The sequence below is a fragment of the Aspergillus aculeatus genome (genome assembly GCF_001890905.1).
Source record: "Aspergillus aculeatus ATCC 16872 unplaced genomic scaffold ASPACscaffold_10, whole genome shotgun sequence".
Lineage (NCBI taxonomy): Eukaryota > Fungi > Ascomycota > Eurotiomycetes > Eurotiales > Aspergillaceae > Aspergillus > Aspergillus aculeatus.
The window spans coordinates 768,771-789,553 of record NW_017962985.1 but is presented as its reverse complement, the minus strand read 5'-3'; the positions used below and the strand labels follow the sequence as shown (position 1 = coordinate 789,553).

General features: G+C 52.9%; 7 protein-coding genes and 1 non-coding gene across 8 annotated transcripts; 4 read left to right on the top strand and 4 right to left on the bottom strand.

Moving 5' to 3' along the window:
- Positions 1-713: 713 nt before the first annotated feature.
- On the bottom strand, positions 714-813 carry ASPACDRAFT_t185. Its single transcript has one exon. It is a non-coding gene; the product is annotated as a tRNA-Thr (tRNA).
- Positions 814-2,739: 1,926 nt separating this feature from the next.
- ASPACDRAFT_121543 (putative aromatic-L-amino-acid decarboxylase) lies at positions 2,740-4,685 on the bottom strand. Its single transcript, XM_020196445.1, has 3 exons — positions 4,461-4,685; positions 3,481-4,411; positions 2,740-3,425 (listed from the first exon to the last, which is right to left on the bottom strand). The coding sequence occupies exons 1-3, from the start codon at positions 4,507-4,509 to the stop codon at positions 2,870-2,872; spliced, it is 1,536 nt and encodes a 511-aa protein (XP_020055176.1). The 5' UTR covers positions 4,510-4,685; the 3' UTR covers positions 2,740-2,869.
- A 760-nt stretch (positions 4,686-5,445) lies between these two features.
- On the top strand, positions 5,446-6,839 carry ASPACDRAFT_1889306 (BTB/POZ domain-containing protein; the record flags this gene model as incomplete). Its single annotated transcript, XM_020198519.1, has 1 exon — positions 5,446-6,839. The coding sequence occupies exon 1, from the start codon at positions 5,583-5,585 to the stop codon at positions 6,837-6,839; it is 1,257 nt and encodes a 418-aa protein (XP_020055175.1). The 5' UTR covers positions 5,446-5,582.
- A 232-nt stretch (positions 6,840-7,071) lies between these two features.
- On the top strand, positions 7,072-7,698 carry ASPACDRAFT_79622 (uncharacterized protein). The gene is made up of 4 exons (XM_020205455.1): positions 7,072-7,118; positions 7,169-7,274; positions 7,338-7,417; positions 7,473-7,698. The coding sequence occupies exons 2-4, from the start codon at positions 7,234-7,236 to the stop codon at positions 7,505-7,507; spliced, it is 156 nt and encodes a 51-aa protein (XP_020055174.1). The 5' UTR covers positions 7,072-7,118; positions 7,169-7,233; the 3' UTR covers positions 7,508-7,698.
- A 27-nt stretch (positions 7,699-7,725) lies between these two features.
- Positions 7,726-9,933, bottom strand: ASPACDRAFT_30657 (uncharacterized protein; the record flags this gene model as incomplete). Its single annotated transcript, XM_020199751.1, has 2 exons — positions 7,726-8,821; positions 8,879-9,933. 2 exons carry the CDS (start codon positions 9,931-9,933, stop codon positions 7,726-7,728), a joined length of 2,151 nt encoding a protein of 716 aa, XP_020055173.1.
- Positions 9,934-10,342: 409 nt separating this feature from the next.
- ASPACDRAFT_1902788 (putative MFS monocarboxylate transporter) lies at positions 10,343-11,991 on the top strand. The gene is made up of 5 exons (XM_020198784.1): positions 10,343-10,456; positions 10,510-10,726; positions 10,781-11,599; positions 11,661-11,758; positions 11,826-11,991. Exons 1-5 carry the CDS (start codon positions 10,413-10,415, stop codon positions 11,977-11,979), a joined length of 1,332 nt encoding a protein of 443 aa, XP_020055172.1. The 5' UTR covers positions 10,343-10,412; the 3' UTR covers positions 11,980-11,991.
- A 103-nt stretch (positions 11,992-12,094) lies between these two features.
- Positions 12,095-14,291, bottom strand: ASPACDRAFT_53044 (extracellular metalloproteinase; the record flags this gene model as incomplete). Its single annotated transcript, XM_020202685.1, has 6 exons — positions 12,095-12,287; positions 12,348-12,397; positions 12,529-12,797; positions 12,884-13,446; positions 13,501-13,895; positions 13,944-14,291. 6 exons carry the CDS (start codon positions 14,289-14,291, stop codon positions 12,095-12,097), a joined length of 1,818 nt encoding a protein of 605 aa, XP_020055171.1.
- Positions 14,292-16,888: 2,597 nt separating this feature from the next.
- ASPACDRAFT_44459 (putative GPI-anchored cell surface glycoprotein) lies at positions 16,889-20,485 on the top strand (the record flags this gene model as incomplete). Its single annotated transcript, XM_020201420.1, has 4 exons — positions 16,889-16,962; positions 17,101-17,288; positions 17,357-20,386; positions 20,439-20,485. 4 exons carry the CDS (start codon positions 16,889-16,891, stop codon positions 20,483-20,485), a joined length of 3,339 nt encoding a protein of 1,112 aa, XP_020055170.1.
- Positions 20,486-20,783: the final 298 nt, after the last annotated feature.

The window sequence follows — 20,783 nt, the reverse complement described above, 5'->3', positions numbered from 1 at the left end:
ACCTGTGCGTCAGCCAAATAGAGTGCATTCCTTTAAATAGCACCGTGGCTTTGGGAAAGCCCACTTCTAGCATGGGGATATAAAGACAGTTACTCCTCCCAGAAATCGAAGCTGGATAATCTAATAGCCTAAAAGGCAGCTTAGACCCTGCCCTCAGTACCATGCAATAATATTCCTTGGCAACTAGTCATCGTTAAGATCGACAAACATGACAACCTCTATTGTGTAAGATGGCGATCATGAAGCAAATTGACTTGCAGTTTCTGACCTAACAGGCGAACTACCGTGTCGATCGTTAAGTATGCCGTCCTGCTGGTTTTGCGGCCTTTGCTTGTAGTGATAGCTACCGGGGCGATCGTGTCACTATACCGTTCTGGGCTGGCAGCCTTCCAGTCGATTTTCTATGAGCTGTACGTCTCGAGCTTCTTCCCTCATTCCCCTCGCTGACCCAACGCTAGATTACTTGCTGCATAGCATGTCGTTTACACATCTTCGCTATACATCTGAATGCCATAATTAGCGTGCCTGCATCCGTTGGTGTCCATAAGCGGGTCCCCTATCTGTTATACTAGACTCTTTTCAATACAACAGCCTTTTCATCCACACTTCTAGTTGTATGACGTACCCTCCCCAACACCCACCCTCCAACACATTCTCCGCACCGATGATATCTTCATGACGCCTTCCCTCCTCGCAGAGAGACAAGAAAAAGATGCCGCGACTGGGACTCGAACCCAGAATCTGCACTCCACACCGCTAGCATAAGGCTAGTACGGGGGCTCTGCAATGTTAATACCACTACACCACCGCGGCTGTTGTTGTACAGTTGTACTCGAAACTAAAATATAGCCCCACTTTTCTTAACGCTTCAGGACGCAAATTTTCCTTGTACTACTGCAGATTCATGTGAAGAGTTATTTTTGAGTAGATAGAATTAGAGGGGATAATGAGTAGTTTAGCATGTATTTGCAAAAAATCTATAAGATGAGGAGGGGTTGCTGCAATCTTCAGTTCAGTCTTGTCTTGCCTGTTGTTAGTGTAATTCCATACTCCACAGGCACGAGGGACTAGGAAAGAGATCCAGCAAAGAGGGTTCGACCCGGCCCTAGGGCCTTGGGCAGTGAAAAAAATGAACTTGCACCCTCTCTTATTTGGTTCAGAAACGCCACATCTAGAGACCGCCTGCTTGACCGCTCTTCTGCATTTGTATAGTAGAAGTCATTCTCTCGGCGATTATGATGGTAGTGTCAGGTTTTAACTAGTCCTAGGTAGATATGAGAAACGAATCATCCGAAGGAGGGTGCCTAAACACTTTTAGACCAATCGTAGCTGATGGGTAGTAGATATCAGATGAGGTATTGCATTAGATAAATCGCCTAGCTTATCCCAGTCGTGCACTACACAATAGTGAAGAGCTTAGAGACTAAGTAAACTGCATCTGGCAATTCCCTGCATTTCTCCTCATCTATACAGCCAGCATGCATCTTAAATACCATACAGAATACCTCATTCCCAAAAAAAAAAAAAAACAAAGCTTCCAATCACGATACCTTTAGCTCTTCCAGCACTGTACTGAGATGAGAATCAATCCCAACACCCGCAACCACCAACAAACAGCCAAACTATATCAAACCCCTCAGCACACACCCAGCTCCGCCACCACAACACCAATTCCCTCAATCACAATAACCCTCAAAGCTCCATCGCCTTAAGCACGAGAAAGTAACCCACTCCTCGCATCCGACATTACGAGAGGAAACGGAAGCACAGCCCCCGCGGCTAACGCCCCGTGCCCGACTCCGCGCCACAAGCAAACCGCAAACGCACGCCGACAGCCAACCGCAGGGAAGAAAGTCCCGATGAAGGAAGCCTTGCGGATCGACCATTGCCGTCACCATATTCACCATACACCAGAACCTGCAAGGCTCATCCCGCTTAGCATACTTACTTTTACCTTGGTAGCCTCATCTCCACCCATGACTCAGCTCAGCCTTGCTCGATCACCCTCATCCGGTGAATGACGCAGCGAACACAGCAAACGCAGCACGGAAGTAGCGATATAAACACTACCTACCTACCTTACCCACTAGCCTAGCTTTGCATGGATTCTACTTTGCTGCTACAAAACTCAAGGCAAAGCTCAAGGCATCGTTACAACTATCGCAAAGATTCAAAGCACACTGCTTTCCAATCCAGGTCCAATCCAATAGACCAAAGCATAGGAAAACACACCGCTCAAGCCTTCACACATCCAAAGCCAGGAGCCCCCTGCTCAGAGACATCGCGAGAGACCGCATCTCCTACTCGTGATATAATATTCGACACGCTGTCCTCGGGGAAACTACCGCAAAACGAAACAATGTGCTTCTCCTCTCGCAGCGACGAACGGACCCCTCCGGCGCGGTATTCCTCATCTTATAACATGTCGTCGAGGACGAGCTCTTATCCGCGACGACACGCGGCGCATGGGGTTTATGTGGATGGTGGCGGTGGGGACTATAGTGGTGGGGGGCCTCATGGTGGTGGACATCATGGAGGAGGGGGACACCATGGAGGAGGGGGACACCATGGAGGAGGGGGACACCATGGTGGAGGAGGTTGTGGTGGCGGCGGAGGGCATAGTGGAGGTGGTGGTTGTGGAGGCGGTGGCGGAGGGTCTTGATTTCTCGAGGGAGGGTCACGACACATATTAGATAATTTACGGGGGGATTCTCCGTAGCGAGGGAGTGGGTGCGTGAGGCTAGAATATGGTTAGAAGATGAGCGTGGGAATGATTGATGTTGGACTCGAGGGCGTCGCGATTGTGATTTATTGCTAAGTATCCAACAAGCACTAAGATATCTATGCTAGAATACATGGTACAATTCAGTTAATCCCGCTGGAGCACCTCCTCCGTGGTCTGCACCAAGATCTCAAACGCCCGACGGATATACTGCTCCTCCGCGGCCGGGTTGGCGCTGACGACACGGATGACATACACCCCCGCGATGACCGACGACGTGATGAAGATCTCGCCGCGGGAGTTGATCAGCTCGTAGACCTCCTTGGTCAGCGCGTTGGACGCCTCGTCCGGCTGCAGCACGGACGCGCCCTCCGTCACCGCGGCCTTGGGGCTCTTGATGCGGAACACGGTGAGCGCGAACGCGGGCTCGGTGATCAGCTCGAACATGTCCGGGCGGCTGCGGATCAAGCCGGCGAACACCTCGCCGATCCCGATGGTCTTGCGGATGTAGTCCTTCATCCCGGTGAGGCCGTAGCTGCGCATCACGAACCAGATCTTCAGCGCCCGGAAGCGCCGGCCCAGGGACATGGACCAGTTGCGGTAGTCGGTCACCTTGCCGGAGTCGGAGTACTCGTTGCGAAGGTAGGCCGGGGTGATGTCCAGGGCGTTGGTGAGGTCGTACCGGTTGCGAACGAACAGGCAGCTATCATGCCGGGTGTCAACATAGCACTAAGCGAACAAGTCTTGGGACAACATACCTTGCATCGAAGTTGACCAGCAACCATTTGTGCATGTTCAAGTTGAAACTGTCCACGCCCTCCGCAAAGTCCTTGGCGATGTACTGCCACTCGTCCGCCACCAGGGCGGCGCCCGCATACGCCGCATCGATATGCACCCAGATCCGCTGCCAGTGGGGCTTCTCGCGCAGCACCGCCTTGATCTCCGCGAACCGATCCACGGCGCACGTGTTGGTCGTTCCGAACCCGAGAGTGATGAAGTAAGGCGTCAGCCCGTCCTTTTCGCACTGCTCGAGCACCTCGCGCAGCCCCGCCGCCGTCATCTCCAGGTTATCCTCCAGCCGAGCCGTAACGCTGCGGAAGCGGGTGCCGGCCAGCAGGGAGCCCTTGGCGGTGCTGCTGTGCGCCTGGTTGCTGGCCAGGGCGACCAGCCGGGGCCGCAGCTCCATCATGCGGTCCTCATATTCCACAGTATCCGGCTTGAGCCCCTCCGCGACAACCTGCTCCGTCACGCGCCGCTCGCGCGCCGCGATCATCATCGTCGCCACCGTGTCGCTGGCGGTCACCTGGATGACGCCGCCGCCGCGGTTCTCGGAGGTACTGAGAAAACACTCCGGCAGCGCCAAGGCCTTGGCCAGCCAGTCCATCACGATCGTCTCCAGCTCCGTGCAGGCCGGCGAGCAGAGCCAGTTGAACGCCGGCGCGGTGAACGCCGCCGAGTACATCTCCCCCAGGATACTAGGGTAGGTGACCCCCGCGGGGAAGAAGGCCATGAAGTTGGGCGACTGCCAGTGCGTGAGTCCCGGCTTGATCTTGTCCTCGATGTCCGCCTGGATCTGCGACCATTCTTCCGGCTGCTCCGGCGGGTTCTCGGGGATCAGGGGGCGGAGGTAGCCGGGTTCGACGGTGGGGAGGACACGCTGGGAGGGGAGGCCTTCGAAGTAGTTGATGACTGCTGGGATTAGCACTAAACTAGTTTTCCATGAATCCGGAAGACTGACTCTCATCAACCGCAGCATGAGCTGCTGTTCTGAACTGTTCGCGATCCATGTGCGGGGAAGGACTCGGCGCTGCGGAAGACGCCTCTCGAAGAGTACCGGAGGAAGGAAGGAGTATAACTCAATTTAGGTAGGATCACAAAGCAAGAAAGCGACAGACAGCCTCCAACAACCAAGAAAAAAAAGCCCAGATAATGTACAATGGCGATGAGACAAGAAAGATCCAGTGTAGCGAAGAAGAAAGAACAGCTTTTTTATCGATAAGCCTGTGGGGACTTTGTGTCTCTCGTCAGCGGCAGGGCGTGCGCGCGCGGCCATTCCGCCATTCCGCATTTCCGACGTTCCGAGGCCATGCGCTATCCCCACCTGAGTTTAGTGTCTTGAGCCATACAAATTGCCTGGAATATCCTTCAATACGCGATTCATAGAGGGCACACCTTATACTAGGTTATGCGCCAATAGGGCCTCCCAGAAGAATTGTTGCAGCAAGCGCTAGGAGGTGATCAAGTGCTGCGCGCCCTGTCATTGACGAGTGCCCCGCCCCCGCATTTCTCTTATCATCAGCGAAGCCGGAAAAGGTAGGCTAATTGATAGCAGGTATGATCCTGATTCAAACTAGGCGTATGCTGCGGTCAACAAGCGAAGCACGTCAGTTTGATTGCCTCCTGACTTCAGTCCTACACTTCTACACTGTTAGTCAATCATAATGTTGGGCTTTCTCATTACTTGTGCCTCTCATAATGAGAACTTCCTTCAGGAAATCACAGGTCGGTTTTCTTCCTCGATTTCTAGACAATGAGCCATGGCGGAGATCTTCTGGTATACATGCAATTTGAGCATCTCCGATATATTTGAGGGGGGACCTTTTTTAACACTTCAGCTGCTTACAATGAACTACGATTAAGATCCCGCAACATGTATATCAATCATACAACTTTCTGAGCATCTCCAGTACATACGACGGAGTTCTCATAGCGGGATGACATGGCTCTTATATATAAGACAGCCAACTCCTCATCGATGAAGTGATCTGACATTAACGCCTCAGTCAGTCAATAGATGCAAAGATTATTCCTTCTCATCAAGCTGACACCCAATCCGTTGCAAGAAAGGTGAGTTTGCAGAATGCCTACCCCTCCCAACACCCCATTTGTCCTCCACTGGCCGGGGTCTTTGCTCCCACCAGAGGATGTGGACTCCTCAGATGAAGACGATGTACTTTCTTCCGACTCCGATTCAGAGGCTGACACTGATTCAGAACCCTCCAATGATGAGGGTAACTGGCCCGAATACGGTTCCGACCTCCTAAGCCCGTTCGACGGGATCGTAGACACGCTCTGCTATAAGAGCGACGTAACTGTGATCATCCACAATGGCAGATGGCAGTATAAGATACTGTGCAGCTCGCGACACCTCGCGGAAGCCTCCCCATACTTCTATGCTCTGTTCGAGCCCAACTTCGAGGAAGGCATCCGGTTCAGAAAGAACGGCCATTTGACCCTTACTTACGACGACGTCAATCCTGCAGCGTTCTACACGGTCATGCAGGCCGTCCACGGTAGGTGGGCCAATATGCCGAGCGGAGGTATCGAAATGGCCTTGCTCAAGGATATTGCTCAAGTGGTTGACAAGTTCCATCTGTTTAGGCCCGTGATGCCGGTTGTTACCACCTGGGTGGAGAACATGTGGCCCGGCGACCCGGAGCCGTCCGACGCGCAGGTCATCGACTGGATGCTGTACATCATGTGGGTCTTCAACGTGCGTGACGGCTTCAAGGTAGCCACGGGCACGCTGATCATGCGACATCCGCACATGGTCCCGCCTCCCACCGCCGTGCTGCCGCTTCCGATCTATGAGAAGATCAACGTGGCTAGAAGCAACATGTTGCGGGAAATGCGCGTGGCGCTGCGGGACGAGATCCAACGCGTCCGAGGCTTCTGTAACCTGGCCGATCCCAAGGGCGACCAGCGGACCCTGATGTGGCGGAAGATCCTGCGCCTCGCGCGATATCCGCTGTGCACTGAAATGTCCCCTTCGAAACTCTTGCGACTGGTGCGCCAGGGGAAGCAATGCATCAAACGAACATATGACCGGTTACACCTCGGGGATAGACCAACACCACGGGCCTGCTCGTCGTATGGAGATCGGCTGGTGGAGACATTGGAGCAAGCTGTCGCAGATCCAGGACTGACGCTCGGCAACATCCGCCTAGATTCGGCCTGGAATCACCATTGGCCTTGGAATCCCCCTGCCGTGGATTTTGTTCATGTCGGCTGGCCTTACGAGATTGATGACTATGACGTCAACAATTGGGACTTCGAATATCTGAGAGATATGAAGGAGATGGGCAGACATTGGGTGGAACCACACACTGAAGAGTAATTTGCATATAGCCTAGGATGTCCAAGCGGATAGACCCTTATCGATGATATTATGGTATGCCGGTTTCCCCGCACTCACGTGCCTCCAGTTTGTAATCATGGTAGTTGAACAATGTCAACTTCGTAATTTTTCCAACCTTTCTTCCTTTCTCTTCTCCATTCGAAACATATTCCGACAAGAGAACCAACTCTACCCATCATGCCTGTCGCGAAGGCTATCGTTGACGACACCGTCCTTGCTGAGACCGCATCGTGGGAAACGGTCGAAGGCAACATTTATGTAGACTCTCAGTCCTGGTCATTTTGTTTGGCTATGCTCACATCCAGTAGTTTCCTTCCTCAGCAATCAAGGATGATTCTCTGTTTGTCCCGACTGATCTGTCTACGTTCTGTCCATGGAAAGGACATGCTTCGTACTATTCCGTTGTAGTGGGAGGTCTGTCATTGGAGCCTGCTTCTGCTTTCCAGAAAGTATGACTGACATCATGCATCATTCAGAAAAAACATATCCTAATGCAGCGTGGTATTATGCCAAGCCATACGACGCTGCCATGAATATCAAGGATCATGTGGCTTTCTGTGAGTTCACCGCATCAACTTTGGAGCTCGAAGCTGATGGATTGCCCCGGTCAAGACACTAGTAAGGTCAATGTGACGGTTGAAGACTAGCGGGTGATCATTAGCCAATTTGATAGTTGGCGCAACAGCTTGAAATTAGTGCTGGTTTCAAGTGTACAGACCATGAATTATGCCCTCTATGAATTGTAATTTCTGTGTATGACTTCGAAATGTCTCATGCGACAACGGACTCGAAAACGGGTCATCGAAACAGAGCCGTCCAAGCATCTAACAGTGACAAGTCCCATTTCGTCCATCTCCGACCATCATCAACTAAGAGCCAAAGGACGACTGCCAGGCAGGCTGGTATCCGTCAACTCATTAAGTAAATCCGTCCAGTCCGCAGACTCTAGCGTCATATTGTTACCGCTTTCCAGCATTTCTGACCAAATGTCTTCAAGTTGCCTATCAGGAGGCAAGTCTGCGGCTGTTGTATCTATTGTATCATCATGCACATCGATCGCCGTGGATGGTGTATTGTAAACACCCGTCATGGCTGTATTGATGCGCACTGGTTCTTTGACCAGTCGCGGTCCAAGCGGCGCATTGGATGGATTGACCTCGTGTTGTGCGGCGAATGATTGAGTGCTGCTCTTCCAATGTCTCTGTAGTACACTCATCATCGCATCTATACCTTCTCGTACCAGTGAAGACGACTCGTGTGCCTTGCTTAGCATGCGGCAGGCGTCGAGCACTTCCTCCTTCCTTCTTTCCGCCAGGATATCATCCCAGTTGAAGCAAGCATCCATCAAGAGGATCACAGTAGCCATGAACACATGGTGAGTGACAGACCAAACCACTGAGACGGGCGGATTATAGCCGAGGTCGCCTTCGTCTAAAATCTTCCTGATTTCGATTACTTTTCGAGCGGATTGGAGGCCGATGAGATGAGACCACGCAAAGGTGGGCTCACGCGCGCCACGGATGAAGTGATGCCGATGCAATCGGCACAGCCGAGAGAAGAAGCCTTGCTGTAGGACATACCTCTGCCATGCAATGGCGGGTCGCTCTTTATAGAGTGGCTCAAATCGGCGCTGGGAGCCCGGATCGAGGCGGAAGAATTCCGGGATCTCTGAGATCAGTTGATGGAATTTGCGATCCAGCTCAAGTATTTTGCTGTAGTCTAGCTCTAGACCATGAAGGTGATCGTGTGATGTCGCGTCAATGATTTCACGACATAGGGTTGCCAACTTGAGGCGCTGGAGCGCATAGGACATGTCTGTAGGTACGCAGCTGGGCAGTGACGTTACAGCACCTTCCTTCTCGATGAGCTCGTCGTCGGTATTCGATGGTTGTTGAACGTTCATATGATTCTCTTGTATCGAGTATGTCCATTCTTGGGGACCAGTCAAGTTACCAAGGAGCCTTGATCGAAATTCTCAGCGATGCAGTTATTTTAGTCACAGATCCAGTGAAGCTTACCAGTCATAAGATACCAAGTCCCACCAGAGCCGTCTTTTGAGTTCTACTTCTAAGCAGTCAAACCCAGTCGCTTCTCGTTCCTCTCGAACTCGCGGCGAATCGATGCAATGGAGCATCAGAATTTTAGCCTGGGTAATAATAGACCCCAGCGCGAAAAGTCCGCTGACTGTTGGCTGTATGTTCCAAACGTAGAGATTGTGCATGACGACCATGGTCGCTTGCAGCCCTTCTATCGTGGGAGATACGGTATAATCACCCTGGATCAGGGCCGCACCAGTCAGGTACGAAAACTCGCGACTGCAGGCCTCTGCATCGGCAGAACTCTCCAGGGACAGTTGCAGGTAAAGAGAGCTTGCCATTATGCTGAAGAGTAAAGCCAGATGATCGAGAATTATCGGTGATTCAACTTCAACCGAGCGATAGATGTCATCAACCTGGGATTTGACGCGACTTGGAATGATTATATGGTACAAGGGCCCGACGTAGTCGATATAGTATTGAAACAGTGACATTGCCTGGTCTCTATCGGGGAGGTACTCCCTCAAGCTAATTGTCGCTGGATTCTCTTTGGAAGCAGACCGGTCCTTGTACAAGTATGCGAGCGAAGATATGGAGGGACGAGCTTCCGGAGTTGGGACTGGGTTTCCAGTTCTTTGAGGCTCACGCAGCCCGTCGCGCAGCCAATCTGGAGTGGCTGTTGGAATCCTCGCGGCCATGTGGATATTTTCCAGCCAGTCAGCTGTTTGCATCAACTCCCTATTTTTCTTCGAGGCTAGAGTCTTTGTAGGTGAGAGAGTATGCTTGTCTTGCGGACTCTGAGGGAGCACAGGGCGATCATGGCTTGATGTCGGGGTCTCTCGGAGCCTGCTCTCTCTTGCGGTAGCCCCAGGTCGTTCATATCTACAGGTCAATCTGCGAAAGGAACAACTTGCACATGGCTGCTGTCGATCGCATTTGATTTTCTTTGTCCTGCATGATTCACAGGAGACAGGATCCTGGCGAGGCGTTCGCTTCGGCTGAAGATCGCGAGGTCCTGGTGCGGCCTTCCGCTTCATACTGAGGTTAGCTGTTAGGTCCGACTCAGATTGCGTCACACGACAAGGAAGTCACAGCTTCTGGTGTTAGTACGACAAGCTCATAGGAGCTCTGTGATCAAACATCAGAGCCTGAAACATCCGAGTGAGTAAAGGGCTAACAGCGGATGTGTAATTGGCAATAGGAAGTTGGGAGGCTGTCTATTTGGCGGCCCGCTCGGAGAGTCCGCGGAGAGTCCGGGCCCCGGAGCGGACCGTCCAGCACCTTTGCTGAGGAATAGCCGCCATTCATTCACAGTACTTGTGCTACAGACAGCCGTGCCAGCAAACAATCACAATCCACACGTCTCGGACGCTCCGGACGGAGAAAGTTCACATTAATTACTACTGCTCTCATCATGTTATAAAAGTATTCAACATGCCTACTATAGCGATGACTCTACACGAGCTCATATCCAAGACATCCACCACAATCAGCAGAAGCCGATTGACCTTCCACGATGGGTAGCTCCGATCAACCTTCGAAGCCCCAGAGCGAATACACGTGAGTCTCTCCTGACATTCAATCAGAGGCCCTGAGCACGCTGACAGTCTCAGACCCCGAGCATGTCTCATGCTTCTAGGGTCTTTTACTGGTGTCTTCTGCACAGTCGGCTTTGTGAACTCATTTGGCCTGTTCGAAGAGTACTACTCGAAGGCTCAGCTGGCGGATGAGTCCCAGTCTACCATTGCCTGGATCGGAGCACTGGCTGTGTTTTTTATCTTCTCTGTATCACTCGTATCGGGCCCATTGCTTGACACAATTGGGCCAAGGGTGCGTCTTTCTACAGCCAGATCACTGCCCAAAACCCGGCTGACTTGCGAACAGATACTCCTTTGCATGGGATCCTTCGGAACCGTCTTCTCGCTCATGATGACCTCTCTCTGCAAGGAACTCTACCAATTCATCCTCGCCCAAGGAATTCTTCTGGGAATCTCCCAATCACTTCTCACCTGCCCCATGATAGCCCTCGTGGGCCAGCACATCAAGGTCAATCGGGGTGCAGCAGTGGGGATCGTCATCTCCGGCTCCTCCCTCGGCGGCGTCATCTGGCCCATTGCAGTCAACAATCTCCTCCAAAACCCGCGGATTGGCTTCGGATGGACCATGCGCATCGTCGCATTCATCATGATCCCTCTTCTGATCGTCTCCTGTCTCTGCTGCCGACCCCCGGCCCATCCTCCCCTATCAATCACCACCACCACCACCACCACCACTCCTCAAACACGATCCTCGGCGCCCCTCGATACTGAAAAATCAAGCAGCCCCATCATCCCTCAAGAGCAGCACTCGCAAAAACCCTCCTCACACGAACCCCCCTCAATCCTCAAGAATCCCACCATGCACCTAACCTGCCTCGCCTTCTTCATGATCTACTTCGGCATGTTCTCCCCATTCTTCTACACAACCTCCTACGCCGTCGCGCAGGGCTTCTCCGCCAATCTCGCCTTCTACACCATCTCCATCATCAACGGCGCCTCCCTGTTCGGCCGGATCCTGCCAGGGATCCTGGCGGACCGGTACGGACGCTTCAACTGCTGCTTCGTGGCTACGTTCACATCGGGGATAATCGCCTTGTGTTGGACGAAGGTGACGTCCGTGGCGGGTCTGGTGATCTTCTCGGCTGCTTATGGGTTTTCCTCCGGGGTAGGCAGATCTCTGACTCGAACGCTGGGACACCAGCGACTAATGGAAACGTAAATCTTAGGCTATTCTGTCTCTTCAGCAGGCGTGTGCGCTGCAGCTGGCGACGTCGAAGAGTGTTGGTCTTGCGGTCGGGGTTGTGATGGCTGCTGCGTCTCTTTCGTAAGGATATTCTGTTCCCATTAACGGGGTGTGTCGGTTATGATGGCTAACTTGAGGTGATGCACAGTGCTATGGCCGGGATTCCGATTAGTGGGGAGCTTGCTCAGAAGTATGGCTATTTATCGTTGTCCATTTACTCGGGCGTGAGTCTTCTGGTGGGGAGTCTGCTGCTGTTGGTGGCGAGGGTGATGCAGAGTCGAGCGTTTTTCGCCGTGGTTTGATCGCCATAATCTGGTTGCGACTTTGAACTACATGCCACAAAGAAGTCGGCTATAGCGCGATATATCTTGATTATAGACCCCGCTCCATAGGATGAAGCATGCTAGTTTACCTCTTTCAATCTTGACACACCCCAGGAGGGATAGTCGTACTCCCCACCCTCCTGAACCGACGATACCTCGCCCCAGACCCCAATCCTCTCTTCGCAAACCCCCTCCAAATCTCACACCGATTCTTGCCCCCAGTAAGCGCCACATCTGCGTCCAGGATCGCATCACGCGCTTGTACAAAGGTCGGATTACACGGTTGTCTATGCTCAGTCAGCTCTACCCCCAGAAGAGACGAACGAACATGGGAATAGATAACTCACAAAGCCATCCCATCCACCACCAACTTCAAGCTCAAATACCTCCCATCCATCTCCCTCGCCCCTTTGCCAAAACCACGATGCAGATACCTACCACCAGCACCACTGATCCCCAACCCCCCACCCACACTACAACCCACCCCATACCGATCCATCAGATTCCACATCACCTCATACAGCATACTGTTCCAATGGCATGCACGCCCTCGAACTCATTGACATGGGTATACAGCAGCGGGTTCTCGCGCAAGGAGGTCGAGTACGGGTACGCGCGCACCCCGGACTTGGTGGCCTGGGCCCAGGCGCCCACGGCGTACGAGGTGTTGCGCGAGTCTGCCGGCTTCACGCGGATGGCGGTGGCCATGAAGTCGCCCCAGCCTTCGCCCATGCCGGCGGATTCGAGGGTGCTGAGGCAGCCGGCGTTGTGGGGCCCGCCGGTCAACCGGGTTGATACTATTTTTCCTGGCGCTCAGCTAGCGGTTTCAAGCTGGTGGAAGGGGGTGGTGGTCAGGGTGGAAGAGAGGTGGTTGGAAACGTACAACCATGGGTATACTCGTGGATCACGATCCCGGAGTCGAAGCTCCCGTCTCGGATGACATCCGTCGCGGACCCGGGCTCAACCCACAGGAACATGCTCATGCGGCCGGGGATCCCGTCGGGCGGCGCGGCGAAGTTGGCGTTGTCGGTGCCGGAGCCGTCCTGCGCGTTGAGGATCACGTAGTCGTGGGACCGGCCGCCCCGGCCGCCGTTGTTGAACTCGAAGTTGCCCGCGGCTTCGGTGAAGCCGAGCTGGTACAACAGGTCGTGGTAGGCGTTGACGGTGTAGAAGAGCTGCGTGATCGAGGCGTTGAGGTAGGCCGCCGGGTAGGTCTGGTTCGGGGCGTAGGGGTAGTGGAATTCCAGGGTCGGGGCTGACGGCCGGTAGTTGTTGCGGTAGGGCCGCCCGCCGCTGGGGTTCCACTGCGCGATCGCGTTGTTGCCTCGCGTGCTGGTGTAGTTGGCGAGCCCGTCGCTGTGCCAGGTGTACGGGGAGGAGGCGAGGTCCCATGGGTTGGTGACGATGATGCGCGTGCCGTCCGTGGGGTCGTTGATGCCCCATGGGCTGGATTGGAAGGGTAAGTTCTGAACAGAGAGGATGGCGGGGATTACTGCTCACTAGACTTGGTAGGATGCCTCGGAGACGTAGTCGATTACTCCGTGGATTGTGGTGCTGGTTGCTGCGTCGATGAATGTGATGAGCCAGTGATTTTGCACGTCTGTCTCAACTCGCCAGGTCAAGGTGAGCGTGTTGTTTGGGGTGACTAGGTACACGAGGTTAGCGGTTGGATCTGAGACTGCGCCTGCGGTTCCTTGGAGAATGTAGGTGTTGTTTTGTGTGACTGGTTTTGTTCTGACCGTGTCAACTGTAATAGGAAGATGCAAAATGTCCACTACTCGTTGAAGAGCAAGAATCGGGTCTGAGAGATTTGACTGTGCTATCGGATCACCCGCTGGGAAGTTGCCCGCAAAGAAGGAACTCCCATAGGAAATGATCTCCCCGTTTTTGCCAATCTGAAAACATGAGTACATTCTCTCAACTCAGGAGATAGATTGTCTTACGTTCACATTGCAATCAGCGTTCTCAGTGTCGATTCCATGCAGGGTCTGACGGAAGTACACATGCCCGACTCCGTTGTCTCCGATATAATGGTTGTTGATGATTCGAAAGCTTGTTCCTGGCGAGAGGCTTCGAACAAGCCTTGTAGCTGTTTCAACATAGTCTTCCTGCCCAAGGGAGGGATACTGCAGCGCGAGGTTGGAGATAGTGGAGGAGTCCACGTAAGTGGCTCTTGGTGTCAAGCGGAAGTGGTTGAGATCCACAAAGCTCCGGACTGGCCCGTGTTGTGGATGGCCAGTACATAGCGGTGGGAGCACTCCCAATGCTCCTATATATAGCAATGCGCGCATCGAGTCAGGTTCTCAGTCGATTACAGAACTAGTGTAAAGTCTTGCATGAGAGTAGATTGGACCCAAGTATAGTTTTCTGATAGGGCACCAGCCTGCTTTAAGAAGTGAAGCCTGAGCCTGAAGCACGTTCCAGGCATGTTCTATGTAAAGCTTCGCTTAAGGCAGTGCGTTGTATTACAGACTCCGGGTCGCATAACGTAGTAAGGCACAGCAGTTTCACGCGAGAAGCTATTTGTTACATCAAGGGCCGGTTTGTACACCAACTCCGATTAGTAGTGAGACGGACTGTGATAGAAGCCTAAGATGTGCACGGTAGTTGATAATATTTACTTACCCGTGCATGTCATTAGAGGATAGAGATCTCCACGGAGGAAATGCAAATCGATTGAAACTCAGTGGGTTGTGATTATGATCTGTCCAGACTGGACTCGTCATGATTTTTTCGTCTGCGTTAGACGCTCTGAAGTGAGAGCATATAATCAATCTAGATCTATAGCATAAAGTCTTGCTCTAGCCGTTAAGCCCGATCTTCAGCAAGGTCACACATCGCCTGGAAGTCTAATTAGCCTTATCCCAAGTTGAAAATCACCGATGTCAGTCGAGTCACCTGGATCGTGCCCCAATACTGAAATGACATCCCATCTGTCGGCCTTTCGACGTATTTCCTCCACCACGGCATCTCTGCTTCTTATGTTGACAACCGCCCTGCAACAGAAGCATGCCGGAAAGGGACAATCAAAATTCAATTGCAGGGTAGAATTCTTTAATCCAAGAATCGATATTTGCGTGAAAAAGACGATCCAACCAAGATACGATGCGCTGTACTCTCGCCTGGCTTTCGGCTGGTCTCCGCATCGGCAGTCCCCGAGCGGGCCCAGCCGAGCTGAGAGGTGTCGACAATACTCAAAAAAAGCAACACTGGTCGCATAAGTACGAGTATCGGTGACGGCCCAATCTGCTAAAATTGATGCGTCCACCAGCAGGAAAACCATCCAAGGGGCGGGAGGGAATGCGGCTGATCTGCAGGTTCATGACTTCGGATGGTGACAGGGAGCCGGGGAGTGAGGTAGTACAGCAATGCAATCGCCCAAACAAAAGTAGCTGCAAGGTACGGTTTATCAAATGATCCCGCTAAGCCACTCTTTCGCAACGGGTCGATCCCTGGAAAGATGTAAGTATGGGCGTTCTTCTTGCTACACAGTATAACAATGCTCTATCCCTTGACTCGTCTTGTGTGCAGTGCAAGTCAAAGAACAACGCCTCGTACTTTTGCCCCAGATTCCAAGTCTGGTCTAGAATCTTGCCTGGAATCCCGGGGCATCTCACCAGCAACTCCGAAACATGAGGGCTGCTGAATACTGTGCTGCTCTCGGAATTCTTCAACAAGTGGAGTAGTCGCGTCGCTCCATCTGGATTGTCAACTCGGGGGTGGTCGGACTTTTGCCTCTGGGCAGGGTCACAGAGACTTGTGCAGGTGTCATATCGAAGGGATGAGTGGAGCTGTTGCTGCAGCTATGCATTTCATGCAGGAGAAATTCCGAAATCAAGGTATACGGACTATACAGCTGCCCGCACGGATACCTTGAGGATGGTATCCCAGGAAGTTCAAGATCCCGCCGAGATACACAAACGAGTATTGAGATCTCGACTGAATGTATTATGGATAGGCATGATAGCTGTCCCTGTTTGTGGATGGATCAAGCCATCATACACATTCAGAAGCACTGCAGGAACCATGGCATGATGTTGTAAGGTATGTAATAAATCAAATAGCTTGGTAGGGATCCATTTCATGAAGTATCCCGATTCGCCCGGAAGGACTCCATTTTCCACCACTAAAGTTTAGTAGGAAGGTTTGGTGCCTGAGGGGAAGATACAAAGATTGACTCTGGAGCTATTCTCAATTGCAGAACTGTCATTGTTGCAGTTCCTGCTTCGACTTCAAGTCATCCCTGCACCTGCATAACTAGCAGTCACTTTGCTAATCAACTAACTAATCAACCGGACATTGTTTGTTGAGGGGATATGCCCACGGTCCAGGAACGTGGCGGGGACCAGCTGCGCGTTCCCTGTCGAGAACGACTAATCCCTATCGGCGAACCCCAAAAGTGGAGAGGGCCACCCACTAAATACTGCAAGTACGGAGTACTCACTCGAAAGATCAGCCCCTGAACTCCTGAGCACTGGAGACCATAACTTGACCACCACCACTTCTGCTGGGATTTTGTCATTCTTCTCTGCTCGAGACAATACCTAGTAATGGATGGGGAGTCCTTTTTGAAGACTAATCTCTCCCTTTTCCAGCCTAGTGTCCCCGCTGCTCTACCTGAAGGAGACAGACCCGTTCTCTAATCGTCGGATCCCCCAGCCTTCTTCCCTATCTATCTAGAACGTTCACTTTCCAAGTCACCCGTCGGTCGCATTTTGAGCTTGTCATCGTCGTTCTTCCCCTCTCCCCCCCTCTCCTTCATCCGCCTCCACACCTACCCACTTCCACCGTCTTTCTCCCTTTCGCCTTTGAAGAATCACTACAAATACACTACGCTGTGATCACTTCCGGACCAAGCAAGTCGTTGGTCTCCAATGCGGCTCCCGTCATGTCGCTCAATGGGCTCGATCATCCCCCCGTCATCGAAGCCTATCAAACCGCTTTGACCGAGGCCGGCGGATGGTGAGTCGCTTCCCCTTCCCCTCTCACACCAACTACACTTCTTGCATCCCCTGCGCCCGCTGTTTCTCCGGTCGCAAGGGTCTCCACATTCGTCGCAATCGCACACAAAGACTCATGCGCATGACTGTGGTCATTTAGGTTTCTGCTTCGGTATGTATCAAGGGATGAGGTAGCTCTCCTCGAGCGAGGGACAGGTGGGGTCCCTGATGTGCGCAATGCAATCGAAGGTTATGAAGAGACGTCACCGCTCTATGGCTTTCTCCAATACCGCCGGCGAAAGGTCGTGCTCAGCTACTTGCCCGATGGCATGTCTCGGCTGCTTCAAGGTGCGCGACTGTCGTCAGTCCTTCGACCTTGATTTCCTCTCACGCTGACGCAATCGTCACCCTTCCAGCTCGAACGACGGTACAATTCCAGTCCATATTAGACAAGTTCTCGCCGCATGATACGGTCTTCTCGGTGAAACAACCATCGGAACTCACTGAAAGCGCCCTGTCATCCGCATGCTTGCTACATACGGCTTCCGGCTCAATTAACTCCTCGTGCAGCTCCCTCCGCCGTCGCAAACTGATGGAAATCGCGGAGGATGCGGAAGAGCAGCCCGTAGACAAAGACACAGCCCCAGCAATACCACCGATGAGCGAGATGCGACAAAGAGCCTACAGTCAGATCTCCGAAGCCACGGTAGTTCCCCCATCCGTGATGTCCAGTGTACAACAGTCGCCCATTGGTCCTGAGTCGAGTGTGACAATCCTGGAAAGCGTTCCAGGTAGAGATCGGTCCTCTTCAGTAGCCAATTCGGAACGTGCACCTTCCCTGAGAAACTTTCAGGAGGACGCTACACAGGCTGCTTCCGAGCCTCGCAGGTCCTCACAGTCGACCCGGCCATCCATAAAGGAGATTGATCGTGCAGCTGGATACGTACCCAAAGCCAAGCTTGGCCCGCGGCCGTCATTGGACGGGAGTGGACGGCCTCGCACTGCAGGCAACCTGTCGCGGTCTGCTGACAAGCGACCGGTAGCCTCGTTGCCCGCGGGGGTTCGGTCATCGTCCTTGCGAAAGGCCAGCCCGAGTGCTTCGCGTCCTCAGTCTCAAGGGGGCAGCAGCACACCCGCATCTATCAAAGTGCCTACTGTACCGCCTTTGCTGTTGCCTCCATTGTCGACACCTATATCTCGACCCAAACTGTCTCCGGGTGCCAAGTCTCTGAGTGCGCTATCATCGGGGGCATCACAAGAGAGAGAACGGTTGATGAAGGCACTTCAAATGCGGAAAACTCAATTGGCGAAGAAAGCAAGAGAAGAGAAGAAGAGCGAAGCTGCTGACAAAAAGGGGGCAGTGAAATCGGATCCGACCGAGAATAAGGAGAATACCAACTCCCAGCTCCCTGAAGAAGTCAAACTTCAGGACAAGCCGGTACCAGTTTCGGAACCCGGCAACAAACCCCTATCTGAAACGGAGGGAACCATGACTCCTGGGGCATTACAAAAGGAGGAAGGGAGCCCTACAGTTCCCGGTCAGACAAATTCCGAGTTGTGCCTGCAGGAGGCTGATACGGCGACCCCTAATCCTCAAGCATCGACCGACAAAAACAGCCGCCAGATTACAGCAACTATTAAAACCTCCCAGCCGACATCCACCCTGTCGGAATCTGAAACACACGCTTTAGAAGGGGCCTTGGCTGCGTCCGACGACGGGGAGACTACGGGTGGCCCCTGCACGCCTAGCGCCGTATTCCACGTCCCACCAGAGAACGATTCTGGAAAAGCTCCGAAGGAAGAAATTGTTGGCCCCTCGCCACCCCAAACGGATAACAACAGCAACAATCCTCTTGTTCCTGGCGAACAAGAGGTCAATTCGACTTCGGAATCAACAATTCAGGCTTTTCAATCCGAATCAAGTCCTCAGCCCAACTCTCCTTCTTTCATTTCGCGCCCAACTCCCTCCCCCGATTCGCCGTCGATCACCGTGCCTCATTCTCCCGAGCCGCAGCATGACCTGACCCCTGAATCCTCGAATGTGGAGCGACAGCATAGTACTACTCGAAAGGAGAAACGCAAACCTTACCTTGAACCCATTCAAGTACCTACTCCAGACTACTCTGATGACGAGAACCTTCTCTCTGACGATTCTTTCATGGAAGAATTAAAAAGTGCCACCGTTGAAGAGGCCAAGCCGATCTCGGTCGGCATTTCACCCCTTTCCCCCGGATACTCGAACACAAGCAACGGCAACACCTCGCCCGACGCGTGGAGGAACTCCCGTGCCGTCTCAAATCCAAGCGCTATTGGACATCAACCCCCCGAAATGCAGGCATTAGCCATGGGTCGGTCGGTGTCGTCCTCGTACGCCGATGCGGGAGACAGCAACAGCCCCGTCCTAGTGGCCAAAAAAATCAATGTCTCGTCCGGCATCTCCAAGCGCATCAAGGCGTTGGAGAAGTTCTCCAACACCCGCGAAACCACCCCTACCGCTGGCCAGACCCTGGCCGCTCCTTCCTTCGAGTCCCTGCGTAAGGGCTATTCCGAGGCCTCGACGATCTCGAGACCTGTTTCCTTCTACCCCGAATCCTTCTCTCGCACAACCAGCCTACGGCGTCCTGTATCTCAGGCTGGTCCTGGTCTCACGCGTAGCGCGAGTTCGGTCTCCGTGACCGCTCGCATAGTTCGTGAGCGTCCTTCCACCGGAATCGAACCAACCGCCGATTCCCCTGAGCCAAGCTCGCTCAACCTCCTTGCTAGTCCCCTGACTATCGAGCACAACACTATTCCCGATTTCCCCATTCCACCAAGTCATATAGCCGAGCCGGTGGTCACGCCAGCTGAGGAGCCGAGCGTGTCCGCGGCTTCTGAGGCATTGGAACAGCAACCCTCCGTTGCGCCTATCTCGCGCTCTGAGAGCAGGTTGTCTCATTCCTCTACCCCCAAAAATGAAGAAGCCATCGACGACACTCCCTCACCTGATGTACCCTCTTCTCCTGACGAGAAGAAGACGTCCCGCACTTCCCGGCTCCTCCGTCGTATGTCGTCGATCACTTCTAATTCCCGCAAGACCGTCATGGCTGCTCTAAATCCAATGGTCAACGAGGAAGAGACGGCGCCGAAAGACAAGCCGGAAGTTGCTCGTGAAGCCGCCCAAGCAATTGACATTGGCGAGGTCAACGTCCAGTTTCCGGATACTCTGCTATGGAAACGTCGCTTCATCCGTATCGATGACAAGGGATATCTGGTGCTAACACCTGGAAACCTTGACTCGGGCAATCGTAACCTGGTTAAGCGATACCATTTGACCGAGTTTCGCACGCCTTGTCTTCCGGATGAAGATCGACAGGAACTTCCGAACAGTATCCTCTTAGACTTCAACGACGGAAGCACGCTTCAATGTGCTTGCGAATCAAGGAATGGCCAATCTTTCGTTCTTCAAAGTAAGTGGTCATCTCTCGCTGATATCGACTTCGTTCGCTAACTTGGAAGCAGCATTGGTTGATGCTCACCGCAACTACGGTCAAACGCTCGCTCAATAGTCCCTTGCATTACTCTAGAGAACATTTGCATCCTCGTTCATCGCTTAACCATGCATACTCTCCGCCGTCTTTCTATATCTTGTTACCCGGTGTTTTCAGCGGTATACCCCTCTAAAATGGACCATTTTGTTTACCAGCTGTTCGGTATCTGTTTTTAATTTCTTCAATCTTCAAGCTTTGTGCTTCACTTCTTGGGTTCCTGTGATTTCAGCACATCCCAGTCACTTGCTGTGGGCCTATTTGACATTCTCGAATTCGCGTGAACCTTCCGTCAGTATTGATGTGACTGGGTTTCATC